This window comes from Marmota monax, unplaced genomic scaffold (assembly GCF_021218885.2).
Source record: "Marmota monax isolate L192 unplaced genomic scaffold, Marmota_monax_Labrador192_F-V1.1 WCK01_AAM20220418_F8-fsc00047, whole genome shotgun sequence".
Classification (NCBI taxonomy): domain Eukaryota; kingdom Metazoa; phylum Chordata; class Mammalia; order Rodentia; family Sciuridae; genus Marmota; species Marmota monax.
This window is the reverse complement of record NW_026692072.1, coordinates 12,429,845-12,442,719: the sequence shown is the minus strand read 5'-3', so window position 1 is coordinate 12,442,719 and position 12,875 is coordinate 12,429,845. Positions and strand designations below refer to the sequence as shown.

At 44.3% G+C, this 12,875-nt stretch overlaps 1 protein-coding gene across 50 annotated transcripts in view; it reads right to left on the bottom strand.

The window, feature by feature from the left end:
- Positions 1-12,814, bottom strand: part of Madd (MAP kinase activating death domain) — a 46,697-nt gene extending 33,883 nt beyond the window's left edge. For 49 of the 50 annotated variants that reach the window (XM_058583780.1, XM_058583842.1, XM_058583808.1 and 46 more), the window contains exons 1-10: positions 11,569-12,814; positions 8,060-8,096; positions 7,673-7,831; positions 6,494-7,090; positions 5,772-6,075; positions 5,139-5,270; positions 4,343-4,456; positions 3,509-3,589; positions 1,422-1,600; positions 411-646 (exon numbers count right to left, since the gene is read on the bottom strand). In XM_058583780.1, coding sequence (XP_058439763.1) covers positions 411-646; positions 1,422-1,600; positions 3,509-3,589; positions 4,343-4,456; positions 5,139-5,270; positions 5,772-6,075; positions 6,494-7,090; positions 7,673-7,734 — 1,705 coding nt within the window. In that variant the 5' untranslated portion in view covers positions 7,735-7,831; positions 8,060-8,096; positions 11,569-12,814. The remainder of the gene's footprint in view (positions 1-410; positions 647-1,421; positions 1,601-3,508; positions 3,590-4,342; positions 4,457-5,138; positions 5,271-5,771; positions 6,076-6,493; positions 7,091-7,672; positions 7,832-8,059; positions 8,097-11,568) is intronic. The other variant, XM_058583781.1, reaches the window with a different exon arrangement.
- Between the last annotated feature and the right edge of the window lie 61 nt (positions 12,815-12,875).

Sequence of the window (12,875 nt, the reverse complement as noted above, 5' to 3'; positions counted from 1 at the left end):
CCACATAAAAATAAATAAATAAAATAAAGGTATTGTGTCCGACTACAACTAAAAAATAAATATTTAAAAAAAAAAGCCAAGAATGGAGCCAAGCACGGTGGTGTATGCCTGTAATCCCAGCAGCTCAGGAGGCTAAGACAGGAGGATCATGAGTTCAAAGCCAGCCTCAGGAAAATTGAGGTGCTAAGCAACTCAATGAGACCCTGTCTCTAAATAAAATACAAAATAGGGATGGGGATGTGGCTCAGTGGTCCAGTGCCCCTGAGTTCAATCCCTGGGACCTCCCACCTAAAAAAAAAAAAACAGGAATGGAAGGGACAGGTAAAGATTAGTATAGAACAAGCTAAAGGAAGGGCCATCAGGAGCTCAAAGATAGAAGGTGGAGCAGAACAGAGGGCAGGTGAACTCACTGTTGTGAATTCGCTGAAAGGCGTAATTGGTGGGGTTTAGGATCCATTCTCCAAAGTACTCCACAGCCTGAGTCCTGGCCAGTTTCTCAGCAAAGGGAGTCTGCCTGGGACGTGAGGCTAAAAAGGAACCAGCTTGGAAAGCTACCACAGGCCGAGGAAATAGTCTCAGGGTGCGGGTGTGCATCTGAAAGCCCTGCAGCATGTTGGCAGAGTTGAAGAACCGTACCATGGCCACTCTGGGGAAGAAGATGACGCTGAGATAAGCTGAGAACCAACCATACCCTGTAAAGTGAGGACTCCACAATTCACAGTGTTAACCACCTCCCAAAGCCATTCTTCAACAGATTTCCAACATCCAAGGGAGAGATATCTTTCATCTATTTTTTGTTTTGTTTTGTTCCACTTTGCCTTACAGGGATTGAACAAGGGGCCTACCATTAAGCCACATCCCCAGCCCTTTTTTTCTATTTTTTATTTTGAGACAGGGTCTTGTTAAATTGCCCAGCCTGGCCTTAAATTCATGATCCTCCAACCTCAGCCTCCCAAGCCACTGGAATTATAGGTGTACGTCATCAAGCCTAGCTTGGAAGAGATTTAGAGAATCATTGGTCTTCTTCTTTCTCTCTCTCTCTTTTTGGTACCAGGGATGGAACCCAGGGGGTGCTTAACCACTGAGGTACATCCCCAGCCCCTTATTTATTTGTCTGTCTATTTTGAGATAGGGTCTTGCTAAGTTGCTGAAGCTGGCTCTGAACTTGCAATCCTCCTGCCTCAGCCTCCGGAGTTACTATATTATAGGCATGTGCCATCATGCCCTGTGGTCTTTTTCTTTATCCTAAAAAGGTGATAAACTATTCTCTTTGCTTTTGCTAAGGTGGAAAATATAACAAAATATCAAACACATTTTATACATAAAGAAACTCTGGCTATGGGAAGTAGCTAGCCCCAAACCCAAGGGAGCAAAGAAACCAATTTAAGAACTCAGGATTTCTTTAGTTTGCTTGGTCTTACCTGGTTGCAACATCCACTGAATCCACATCATTGCCATAGATGAGCGGGTTGAATTCAGTGGAAGGTGTGGACTGCAGGTCATTAGAAGGCCTTCCCAAGAGAAGTGGGATCTCCTGGCCTTCATGAAATTTTTCCAGATTGAGGATGGGCTGGGTATTGAGACTCATGCTGGCTAGGGCCTGAGGAACAACAAAAAACTCCTCATATAAGGTATCTGGGCAGTTAGCCAATCTTAACTCTAGGAAAGAGCATTCTTAAAGTCTTCTACATCACACTTTCTGACCAAAAAGTTCTCAACAGAGAACTGTGCTCTGCAAATCACAGCCAATTCATTTCATAGCCTTCATCTTTGAAAAAAGATTCCAAATATTTTAGCCTTTATAATACTGCCTGAATTATTAAGCCTGAATATTGCTCTTAATCAACCTAGCTCAAGACAACTTGATCAAATCTGACAATAGTTTTCTATTTTTATTTTTTAATGAACAGTTTTTCAAATTGAAATCTATATGGAAACATAACTGAAATTTAAAAACAGTTTCTCTGGAGGAACCAGAGCTTCATGTATTCAGTGTACCCAGTTGAAATCAGCCCCTAGGAGGCTCCATGGGGCAATTTGAAAACCACTGGTCTAGATCAATAATGCTTTTTAAAAGTTAGTGAGCACAGGAATCACCTAGGATGTTGTTAAAAATGCAGATTCTAATTTTGTATGTTTGGGATGGTTCTGAGGTTTTGTTTTGTTTTCAGTACTAGGGATTGAACCTAGGTGTGCTTTATCACTGAACTACATCCCAGCCCTTTTTATTTTTTGTTTCGAAACAGGATTTTGCTAAGTTGCCCAGGCTGGCCTCCAACTTGTGATTCTTCTGCTTCAGCTTCCCAAGTAACTGGGTTTACAGGCGATGCTAATGCTACGGTCCATGGACCACACTTTTGAGAAGCAGTGGTCAGAATACAAAAATCAATGAGCTCAAGGATCTTAGTTCCTATAAACATTTAAAGTAATAAACTGACATAATTTCTTATATCAACTTCTCCATCTCATCAGTCATACTTAAGCAATTATCAATAATGAAAACACAGTAAATGAAGACAGCTAGAAGTTTCTGAACTTGCAATCCTACCAGACTCTGCAGCAAGGTATCATATTACATGAGCAGTGATGAAGCAAGGGAGAGTGACAAGGATACAAAATGACCCATTTAAACTCAAACATATACCATCTAGAGAAACTACTGAGTACTTCAGACAACACAGGAAAAAAAGATTTCTAAAGACCTTTCAAAAGAGAGTGGGATTAATAAAAATAAACACAGTGCTAGCTACTGCTTGTCCTATATAACACATACAGCAGGGGAAGGGAATGTAGCCTTATTGTGTTTTACCTCCAGGTACTGTTTGGCATGCAGAAGGAGGAGAAGAAAATGAACCAATGAAAAACAGATGTAAGGGATTACTCAAAAAAGGATTTTTTGGAGGGGGAAGGGGTGCTGGAGATTGAATCCAGGGGTGATTTACCACTCAGCTACATCTCAGAACATTTTTTAATTTTTTCCTATTTTGAGACAGGGACTCACTAAGTTGCTAAGACTGGCCTTGACTTATAGTCCTTCTGCCTTAGCCTCCTGAGTTGCTAGAATTACAGGTATGCATCACCACACTCCCCTCCAAAAAAGGAATTTTTCAGGAAAGGATTCTATAGGGACTATAGGATCAATTCAAGGAGACAGTATAAAAGGAGCCCAACGGTCCAAGCCTGATGGTCCAAACTGCAAACTCCCATCTTAGAAAATTCAGAGAATGCTCCAAGGCCATAAAGAATGGCAGACATGACAAGAAATAGAAAGTAAAAATCATTTTATACAGCATCATACAGTGACAAGGCATACAACAAATTAGAAGGAATCCTTTTGAGATTCACCCCTGCCACGCAAAATTGGATATACCTCTTCTTGAACCCAACAGAGGCAAAGAAAATCTACTTTGTAAAGTCTAAAATGAAACAGGGTCTTAGAATAGCTGCCTTCCTACAGCAACCCCAGGGCATCTATTACTCCCTTTCCTTTCATTCACTCTTCACCTACCTGCTTTAAATGTTTTTTCAGCTCTAATGATTCTGGCTCTGGCAGGATGGGGAGCAATTCTGCATTAGTTGGGGCGATCACCTGTACCAGAGAAAAGATAAAAGCAAGACCTTAGAATAACTAATCAGAAGTTTCACTTCCATAAGGGTAAAGAAGATAATAGGAAGATTTTATGTGTATAATATTATCACATGTTACACACACACACACACACATCTGAAAAAAATATATACCTAAATGTTATTGGTGACTAGATAATAAGGTTACAGTTCTTATTTTTTTCTCTTCATGTATTTTTGTTTTCCAATGAACACTTATAAAGTTTTTCTAAAGTTTTAATGTACTCATGCTGCAAGATGTAAATATAATGTTTTTTTAAGTCTGCCCTGAAAGGGCCATTTCTTACTGGAAACCATATCCCAGGAAAAGCATCAGGAGATCTACACCATATAATGATACCATAAAAGTAACTGTCCTGGGCCAGGGCTCTATCTCAGTGGCAGAGCGCTTGCCGAGCACGTGTGAGGCACTGGGTTCAATCTCCAGCACCACATAAAGATAAACAAATAAAATAAAGGCATGCTGTCCATCTACAACTACCAAAAAAAAAAAACAACTGTCCTACTGCTCTTAAAGAATGCTGGAAGAGCACTTAATTCTGGCAAAACTAAATCCTTTAAACCTAACCATGGGCCTATCCTGACAATAAATAAAAGCAGCATGTGTAAAAGTTGTTTTAACGAGTATCACAACAGAAACACCTAGAAAAACGGGTATCACAGGATTGGGTCTAGAACATAATCTTACTCTACGATGCCTTAGCCAGAACCTTACCCTATTGCTGTCCAGATCCACTAGCCATACGTCATCAGGCATTTTGAAGTCTAGTTTGTAGAGGAAGAAGCTGGCAGGGACCCCAATGATGTAGGGGGTTGGGGCCAACAGCAGCTGTAGAAAGGATAAGAAGATAAGAAACAAAGTTCAAAACCTATTATAAGCACTTATCAAGTCAGGATTTTTCTAGATAAGGAAATATAGACTCAAAATCCTGTTTTCAAAACCCTTAAGCTGGTCTGGGGTTGTGACTCAGTGGTAGAGCGCTTGCTTAGCATGTGTGAGGCACTGGGTTCAATTCTCAGCACCGCATATAAATAAATGAATAAAATAAAGGTTCACCAACATCTAAAAAATTAAAAATAAAAAACCCCTTAAGCTAGTTGTATTTTAAAATTCAGAACTTTTCAGATTTTAGAAAGGCAAGACAACATATTTTCTGTATATTATGTAATATCTACAGCAGTGTAGCAAGTAGTCTACAATCATTAACTGGGATTATGGAATTTTTTCTTTTTTGCAGTACTTGGGATCAAATACAGGGCCTTGTGCATGCTAGACAAGTGCTCTACCACTGAGCTACACCCCCAGCCTTTAACTCTGATTTTAAAGAAAAGAAATAAAGAAATTATAAATAGCATAGATTTTGTCACTAAGTCAGTTTAAATCCATCAGTCATAGACAAATAAATTATAAGGGATTGAGGACAAGTATTGACTAATAGCTTCTCTGGGCATTGAGCCTGATCCCTTATAAAGGTACAGGTTACAAAGCTAGAAGACACCTTCAGACTCACCTGCTCTGCCGATGCCATGCAGGTGGGAAGCAGTGGGATGACAGGAAACATATACTCTAGGGGGTAGATCATTGCCACAAATGCCATCACAGACATGGAGAGTGCATTGTAGTCTCGGGACTGTAGCACCACCTGCAACAGCCACACCAGAAGAGTCACTCAACAGCATAAAATCAGGTTGACAAGAAAACAGCTTTCAACACTACAATTTAATTCTCTCACCATGTCTATAGCTGCAGCTTAGCTTCCAGAATCATCTCTGTCCCATGTGCTACCATGTCTGCCACCTCCCTAACTAAGCACTGAAGAAATCTTCACTTGAATCATTACCTTCCTAGTTCTTTTGCTCCCTCCCTATCCCAAAAGTGGAACAGGACTACTGATATCTCCTGAGAATTAAGTCAGTGTAATTAAGGATAATTCAACTGAGTGACAAGCCTCTGAAAACACCCTACATGATACCAGTACCTTAATTCAACCTGTATCTAATGAATACCTGCCATACATCTGGCATTGTTATTCCTGGACATGAAAAGATGAAAATGTCAGTCCCTGTCCTCAAAGAGCTCATTGTCTAGCCTCTGCCACAGTGTCAAGCTTTCCCTAGAAAGTCTGTGCAGCTGGCCCTCTCACCTTGTGCTCCAACAGGATGCAGGTTAGCACCTGAAGACAAGCATCTACACCCAGAAGTTCCAAGGGAAGGTGCAGAGGGAAATCCACTAGGGTGAATCGAGAAGGGTCTGGAAGAGCAAAGGTCAAAGCTGGCTGGAGCTCCTGGGGAAGGACTTCAATGTCTACTCGCTTCTGCCCAGAGACAGGTACTGGGGAGCGCAGCAATCGATAAATCCAGGCCTCGATCTCTCGAAGGTCATGCAGAAGGGCACTTGACTTCTCTTCCACTAGCAGTGATCCAGTAAAGATACGCCACATGGTGTCCCTAAGGAGCACACAGCAGCTGTCAGACATAAGCATTAGGAGCTGATACTTCACTGCAACCCAATATAACTATGGAGGGTATAATGACAATTGGAAAAGGACTACCATTAGGAAATCCCACTCTTTGAGCTCCATTGGGACCAGAAGCTATTTACATAAGGGCAAGAACAACTGTAAAATGCATAGGTAGTAGGACTTAATGACATGCCCACCATAAAACATCAAACTCCTCGGTATTATTCCAAGCCCAATTATGATAGGAGGTTCAGCTCGGCAGCTGTCTTCTGCTTAGTTAAGGGCTAATGTGTTTAAATAGGTTTAAAGCGCCTGCATAGGAAATTTCCCACGCCCCTCACAGACCAATTATAACTAACCTCTAACCGCTTCCCCCTCTTCCGAGCATGAGCAGCAAACTGTACCTTTGTACACCTCGAGGGATGCCCAATTTCTTGCCCAGCAGCCGTTCGCTACAGCAGTCCACCAGCCGTTTGAGGGTATACAGACACTCTCGAAAGGTGGAGAAGAAAGGGTAGTGGCTGAGCACACACAGGGATGTCAGAGTACTGTTGCGGGACCTGCTGCCTGCCTTGGCCCGGCGTTTGCCCCGAGGAGACTGGTTCACATCGGGGGTGGAGTCAGCACTAGGAGGCTGCAGGGATGAGCCACTCTCTGAGCTTTCTGTGCCAACCTCTTCTGAGGCACAGGTGGTACCAGTCCCTTCCTTCCCACGGGACCCTGCCCCGCCTTCCCCCTTTTCCTTAGGCATTCGCTTTTGGAAGGAGCGGTAGAAATTAACACAGATGCCATAACGTGTGACACCAGTGTCCTTGTCAGTGAGGGTGAAGACAAAGGAGGTATCATCCCGAAGGCTCATGCGCCGCTGCCGCACACTCAGACAGCCCTCTGGCTGGCAGAAGAACACTACATCTGGAGGCAGGGGAAACTCAGGGTGGTCCTCTAGCGGGTATCGCCGTAGCAATTCAGGAGTCTGGGCCACACTGTCACTGCTCGGGTGCCTGAAGAATATAAAGACAAACTCAGCAGCCTGAAGAGATAGAAGATGCTATCAAATTTTAACCACAGTCAACAAATAAAGCTCAGAATGTCCTTGTGGATAAAGTAACCCAACTGTAGGACCTTGGAAAACATTAGCTGGCAGGCTGAATGTAGTCTGCACTGTCATGAAGACATACACCTATCCTGAAAAAAACTTTCAATAATAAAATGATCACTAACACCTATGACAACATCTTTCAAAGAGTATTAGCTAATGAATTACCAAAAGAGTATATGTAGGTAGATTAGGAGTGCAATGTACTTTTGATTTTTATAAAATAAGAAAATTAAGATATAAAAAAATTATATTTGCTCAAAATCACAAAGATGCTAATTAAGAACAGAGTTTTGCTCTGTTTCTGTCCAGACCAACACTCTGGATCTACCCAATGTGTTGTTTTCCCTGTGGGCATCAATGCTCCCATAAGGGTAAAATAAAAGGAAAAACTGAGATATGCAAAGCAACACGGAAACAGAGAAGAAGAATTGCATATTTTGTGGCTATCCCACATGACAAAACAAAGATATCTCTTCTTGGTTACCTGGCCCCTACGATCACTAGATAGTCAAGTAACCGGGGACAGAACTTCTTCTTTTGCACCATGGTTCCAATTCATCAGTTCATCTCAGAGAAACTTCAGGGCACCAAGCAAGGAGACTCATTCCCAGGAAGAATTCTGTTATTATCTGATAATCCAAGTCTAATAGGAAAAAAGGACTGATAAGATTTCATTGCTGTGCCTGAGTGAATCATCCCTCTGGCAACTTCATCCCAATCAGGAGCACAGGTCAGAAGAATTTCCACTTTAGTACTAAAGACAGAAGAACTTGACACTTGTCTAGCCTAGTGTCTAGGCTTATGAGTTCACAGAGTCAAATGACTAGTAGGATAAGGAGCTGGGGATGTAGTTCAGTGGTAGAGTGCTTACCTAATGGGGCCAAGGCCCTGGGTTCAATTCCCAGCACCTAAAAAAAAAAAAAGAAAAGAAAAAAAGAGGAGGAGAAGGAGAAATAATGGCTCCTGTCCCCATCACTATCAAGTGTGGCTCATTTTCAGTCTAGCCCCTGGGGCTGTTTCTGAAAAACAGACCTGGGCAGTGTAATACTGACTCAGTCATTATGATAACAAAAATTAAGTCACTTTCAGGACTGCTCCAAGGATGATTGGGATCAAACCAGACTCTTCAATCAGCACTAATCTGTATTTCTAGGTCTAGATGGAAACCTAATTATTCTGTTTCAACAATCCTCATTTAGCTTGATGAGAAACTACCATATAGACTGTCTAGTTAATTGCACTCAGACAATAACAACAGCTGGCTATTCTAGCTCATGTGATCACAGATGAAGAATGTCCATACCCCAGTTGCCCCATTTCAATCATTTTTCTCCCCCATCAAGCAAGAAAAGGGCCCAGTGGCCATGGCTACTGGCTCTGCCCTTGGTGCTGAAGCAGTTACTCTCTATTCTGGTCTCAAGATCAGAATCAGTAATACAATACATACAGATGAGGCCTTATTCTACTCCTTTTTTAAAAAATATTTTTAGTTGTAGATGGACACAACATCTTTATTTAATTTATTTTTTTATGTGGTGCTGAGGATCGAATCCAGCACCTCCCATGTGCCAGGCAAGTGCTCTATCACTGAGCCACAGCCACAGCCCTCTACTTTATCTTATAGAAATTATGAATTAAGTGTGACATGCTAGGATTTCTCCAGTTTCAAGGAAGGGTGTTCACAGGAATTCCTAAACTATAGTTCTAAAATTAGGAAAAGTTGCCAGGCACAATGGCACATGCCTGTAATGCCAGCGCTCAGGAGGCAGGAGGATCACCAAACCAAAGCCAACCTCAGCAACTTAACAAAGCCCTAAGCAACTTAGTGAGACCCTGGCTCAAACTAAAAATAAAAAGGGCTGGTGATATATCTTGGTAGTTAAGTACCCCTGGAGTCAATCCCTGCTACCAAAAATAAAAATAAATAAATAAAAAGAAAGAAAGAAAAGAAAATTAGGAAAAGCTTACATGACCCTAATTATCTGTTATTTCCTGTTGAGTCTCCATATACTTCTCTAAATAAAATGTTTCACTCCACTACAAGGTATTTCCAGTGCTCCACAATTTTGCCTTTGCTCTGCACACAGTCACACAGAGAATCCCATTACACTACAAAACACACACACCACTCCTTCATCTGCTGCTGTGTGCACTCCCATACATATAGAAACACACACACCCCCAGTTTACTTAACGCCCTATTTGGTTTAGATTATGAGTAGAAGTTCTATCTTTTTTCCCCTACCTAATAATAAACAAGACCTAGTTGCAATGCCTCACATCCTCAAAATATTGCTTTTTTCTCTTGCTCCCAATGCAGGACCTACAGGTAATAGGATTCAGTTTTATCTCCATAGTGACTCTTGCTCCTAGCACTATTTATAGAAGAGTTACAGCCCCTCCCCTGCTTGGTGACCGCACAGTGCTAGCAGCTGCTACTCCAGAGCCGCCAGGGCCCATAACAATTCACTCTCCGTAAACCTAGAGACACCTCTTTCATGACAGCACCTGCTAAAAATTAGGTTATCTTTTCCCTTGTCTGCCACTAGTCTGCACTTTTCCACAATCCTGGCTTTTGATAGAGATATCCCCCCATCACCAAGTTCCGAGAATGTCATACACTCACTCATTTCTGGGAATCACTAGTGTTTAACAACCCCAAACAGTCCTTTGGTTCTCCCAACTGCTGGAGTCATGAGCATACTCCAGAAGGTGGGGCATTATTATACAGCTGAGCTCAGCTCCTCCTAGGCAGAATGAAAAAGGCAGAGAAATGGAGAAATGAAATGGGATGTGGATAAAAACAATTCATTATATAAAGAAATGTGTAGAAATGTTTAGAGTAAAAGCCAAAGTGTCTTAAAGTAAAACAGAATTTAGCTGGTGTGGTGGCACAAGCCTGTAATCCCAGCGGCTTAGGAGACTGAGACAGAAGGATCACGAGTTCAAAGCCAGCCTCAGTAATTTAGGAAGGCCCTAAGCAACTCAGTGAAAAAAAGTAAAACAGAATTTATAGGACTGGAACTCTAGGTTAAGCTTTGAAATATAGGTTTACATAGAAAACCATAAGATCTTTGTGGCTAAGATCTCATCCATCAGGCCTGAAACATCTCCTACTACTAATTAGACACAGGGCCTCTCTACCTTGGTGAAATATCAGATCCTCTCCACTGAGAACCATTTGAAAAAACTCAAGTCATTATCACGTTCTACAGTTCTTATCTCCTTCAGCCACAAGGGCTCTGAGATCTGTGATTATCCACATCTCAGCAACCTTCAGTTTTTCAGATTGCAAAGATAAAGGCTTTCTTCTCATTCTCTCCTCTCACTCTCTTTTCCACAGACTTTAAAATTTCTACCACCATCTATAACTCACTCTATCTTCAAAATAGGCTAGGACTCCACCTCTTGCCTCAACCCTATTTGCTAAGGCAGAGCACCAAGCTCCCATCTCCATATAATCCTAAGGCATCAAACTCAAAACATATATCTTTCTATCCTACATGACCAACATCTAGAATCCACAATCCTTTAGGTTATCCGTGCCTTTTCAGCCTAAAATGGCCACGCTAACCAAACGTTTAGATTTGTCCTTCGGTTTGGGCAGGATCTCATAGTAAAACCACAGGAACCCCGAGGGCGATATGACATCTTTGCTGACGTGAGCACCTCCTCCCCTCCCCCTCCCCAGGCAGTGACCTTGCAAGCTCATCAGCACAGACTGGTCCAGCGTGAGGAAGAACTGGAGCAATGAGGCCGGCGATAGGCAGGGTTGGGGAAGAGGGGAGGGCAGGAAAAGAAGCAAGAATTGAGATGCACGAGCCTGGAAAGGGGGAGCAGTTGCAGGAGAGATTAAATGGTGCCTCCACTCTCCCTACTCTTCAGCAAGTCAATTTTGAAGCATCAAGTTCAAAATATACACACATATATTTGAGAATGTATTTATTTTAAAGAAACAAATGTGGCTCTCCAAATCCTCACCAGAAATAAGGCACACGCACTCACACACGCGCACAAGCACACTCATGCCAGGCGCGAGTGCCGGCTGGGACCCGGGCTGGACACTTCTGCCCGCCCCCTCACCTGCTGGACAGTTCCCTACCCCCGCCCCGCAACCAGCGCCGCCCGCAAGGCAGGAACCGAGCGGAGCTGCTCTCATCCCGGAGCCCGCACCCCCTCGGCGGCCGGAGCGCCCACACCTCTGGCCGCTGCCCTTCCTCCTAAGACTCCCCAGTCTCTCTGGACATCCATGACCCTTTACCTTCCTTCAGTCCTTCCTCAGAGACCCTTTCTTCACGGAGCCCGTCCCTCTCAGAGCCCGCTTCCCCCAGGAGTCCCCAGATGCCTGTCCAGGACCCCCAGTGGCCCGGACTGTCCTACCTCCCGAACCTCGGGGGACCTGCCAGGCCGGCTGGACGTCCCCCAGCAGCCGAGCGTCAGTCGCTACCTCGCGAGGCGCCGCTGCGAGCGGGCTCCAGTTCCGCGTCCGCACCGGGGGGCGCGTACCACTCGGAGCCGGTGCGGAAGGGGGAAGCTGAGGGGGGCTGGGGCTGTACCATTCGCCCCGGGGGCAGGGCTGCACCAAGCCGACCGCTGAAAGGTGGAGCCGACTTCGGAAGAAAGGAGGCTGCGCACACACCTATCCGTGTGCGAGTGGGAAGGGATGGGAAGCACTGGGCCAGCCCAGCGCCGCTGCGTGCTAAGGGGAGGATCCAAAGGAATACCTTTTGTTTAGGTTGCTCAAATAGATTTTAATTAGGCATTATCATAGAGCCCATTTCAAGGAAATGTTCATTGACCTGAAAGTGACTTCTCAAGATAAACTGCTCGTGAGACTTCCTGACCGTCTCCCCGCACCTCACCTTGCTACCCCCACTCGCGTTTTGGAAGGGTCCAGCCGCCTGAGCTGGAAAGCTGGCTACCCAGCCGGGTGAGTCTACCAATTCCGGGTGGCGGGGGGACTTGAGGCTGGAAGGCGCGGCCGCGGTATCACCTACACCAGGCACGCACGGAAGGGGGCAGAACGGTGCCGCGGTGCCCGCTGGGAAATGGAGTCCGGTCCTTTTGAACGCTCAAACACAACCCTAGGCAGCCTTCCCAGGCCCCAAGGGACTTTTCTTCCCGTCCCACAGATCCCTGGGGGCTGAAAGGAGGGGATACTGGCCCTGGGTCTTTCAGGTTGCGTCCTTTTTATCAGATGCCAAGGGAAAAACTAAGGCTTTAGACACATACGCGTGAAAGGTAATTGGCTGTTAAATACAGCTCCTCTTACCCCCACAGAAAGACCACTCGCTCCCACCTGCATAACTATTATTGGGGAGAGGGTATCTAAGCCTCAGCATTTCATTCACCCATATGGCATAATTGGGGCTAGTAAAAGAAGGTCCCCCTCACTGCCAAGATTGTTACTTGTGACATGCCTCCCTCCTCTAAGTCTGGAGGTTGATCCTAAAGGATGCAGGCTTTCTCCTCCACTGCTGTAAGCCCAATTCAGAAATTGTTTTCTCTTGCTCTGTAGCTTCTTGATCTCCCTCCAACAAACAGGGTGGGACCTATCAGCGAGGCCACCCTGAGGTATTTATGGCCAAGCCACAGAGTGACATTGGAGAATTTCTTTTGGGGCCCTGTGGGGAAAAACAGGAAGTGGTGGAGGCAGGGCCCTGGAGAACTCTGTGCAAAGTGGCCCC